The following is a 1,993-nucleotide window of genomic DNA, read 5'->3' as shown; positions in this document are numbered from 1 at the left end:
AACTTTATTCACAAATCACAAAATAATAAACACACACACACAGTAGAGGACTATACCTTGCTGACTAGCCTCAAGGAGTGCTTCCTGCAGTGAGGTTTTATTTACTTCAAATACTCTTAACTCCTGTTGCAGTACTTGTATGTACTGCTGCTGTTGTACTTCCTTTTCTGTTGGATAGACTATAGAACAACGATCTTGCCACCATTGTCTTGTTTTAAGGAATGATTGATATTTGTGTTGATAGGCCTCTTTAGTAAGATCAGTAGAATCCAGTACTTCACTTACTGTCCATTGACCTTTAGTGAGAACTGAGAGGGTAGACAAGAGAAGGATAGACAGAGAGTAAAGGCTAATCACATTATTAATACTAGAAGAATGTAAACTTAATGGGGCACCACCCCTAGCCACGCCCAGATGTACATGTACAGACAGAACTACTCCACCAGTACAGGCTTTATGCAATAATATATGTGAGTATAGCTTCAAATTTTAGTCAGTCAAAAATTTCATCAAAACCTTAATTTTGTCGATAAAATCTTCGTCATATTTATTATGAATCTGCATACTAACCAGTAACCACATGGATCAAAAATTTGTTAAAAATTTTGTTGAGCAAAAATTCTTAGCAAATTTGACGAAATTTTTGAGCAATGAAAATTTGTAGCTATACCATATCACTTAATACAATATGTACATGTATATGAACAGTACTGGTGTATATTCATGATAGTTCAGTTCTTACCTAGTTCTATTAACATTGTGATATTAGGATCAGTGATAAATCTACCAAATGGTTTCTTTACTCCTCTTCCTACATCTCTCACTTCAGTTGCTCCAACTCCACCCACTACCACCAACCACACACAGTCTGGACTCATCATTATTGGTGATAAGGAATGAGAGTATCTACCAGTAACAGATTCAGGTAGAACAATCTGTTGATATGATATAACATAACAATACAATGACTAGTAATAAGTGATATAACATGTTACTATACACTGATACTCACATACTGACATTACATACCTTACTCCACTGGTACTGACTGGTATCAAGTAACCAACTATCATTTACTAGTTGAGTCTTCTGATCCACTCCACCTATCATTACTAGTGTAGGTGAGTCACTGATGATACTAGTAATAGCATGAGATTGTCTCTCCACAGGCCACTGTACACTAGCAGGTACTACTGGTCCCTTAACACTCTCCCAGTGCTAGATAAAGACATTAACAATAAAACATTATTAATATCATTATTTATTATTAATTATGTAATACATGTAGGTAATGACCAATATACAGAAGAGTATTAAGTTGATGATTAATTAAGCAGAAGATGAGGGCATTAATTAGAAATCAATGGTTGCTAAGCAACTTAATAAGTGACAGAAAAAGAATTAACAATGTGATATATGGCCACTGGTACAACTTATGATTAAAAGTACACAATGTATTTCAATGATCCAAAAGACTCCAAAAAGCAGATTATTATTAAAATTAATTTGAAAATAACTTATCAAAGTAACTTACTATTGTAGTATCAGATTCAAGTTGACATGTATAGACATTATTAACAAGTACAGCATATCCTTCATCATCAGTCACTGCTCCACCAAACAAGACAGATTTATTATTACTGATCTTTGTAAGAGTAAAGGAAGAAGTAGGAGGACAACACTGTCCACTAATAGTTGGAATAATCCACTCTCCTAAAAGAGAAAGATTATCATATTGTAGCATAGACTAGTAGAAATAGAGAAACACATTAAAATACTTTATATTACACAAGTAGTTAATGGAATGTATTATGATTTAGAGCTGGATCTTACTTGTTGATAAATTCAATAAATTATGTTCATTAGTACGAACTTGGCCACTAACCAACTGATCATATTGATACTGTGATTGGTATGTAGTGGGTATAGAGCCCTTTCCTCCTATTACTAGGAGGTATTCTGTACCCATAGACTCCATACACACCATACCACC

The 1,993-nt window shown here is 34.0% G+C and overlaps 1 protein-coding gene across 1 annotated transcript; it reads right to left on the bottom strand.

Annotated features, from left to right (window-relative positions):
* Positions 1–15: 15 nt before the first annotated feature.
* On the bottom strand, positions 16–1,987 carry LOC100632899 (uncharacterized). The gene is made up of 5 exons (XM_003391693.2): positions 1,834–1,987; positions 1,535–1,713; positions 1,030–1,218; positions 743–935; positions 16–308 (listed from the first exon to the last, which is right to left on the bottom strand). Exons 1-5 carry the CDS (start codon positions 1,985–1,987, stop codon positions 16–18), a joined length of 1,008 nt encoding a protein of 335 aa, XP_003391741.2.
* Positions 1,988–1,993: the final 6 nt, after the last annotated feature.

This window comes from Amphimedon queenslandica, unplaced genomic scaffold (genome assembly GCF_000090795.2).
Source record: "Amphimedon queenslandica unplaced genomic scaffold, v1.1 AMPQUscaffold_7021_Cont21024, whole genome shotgun sequence".
NCBI classification, from domain to species: domain Eukaryota; kingdom Metazoa; phylum Porifera; class Demospongiae; order Haplosclerida; family Niphatidae; genus Amphimedon; species Amphimedon queenslandica.
The sequence above is the reverse complement of the archived record's forward strand: the minus strand, read 5'-3'. Positions and strand labels throughout refer to the sequence as shown.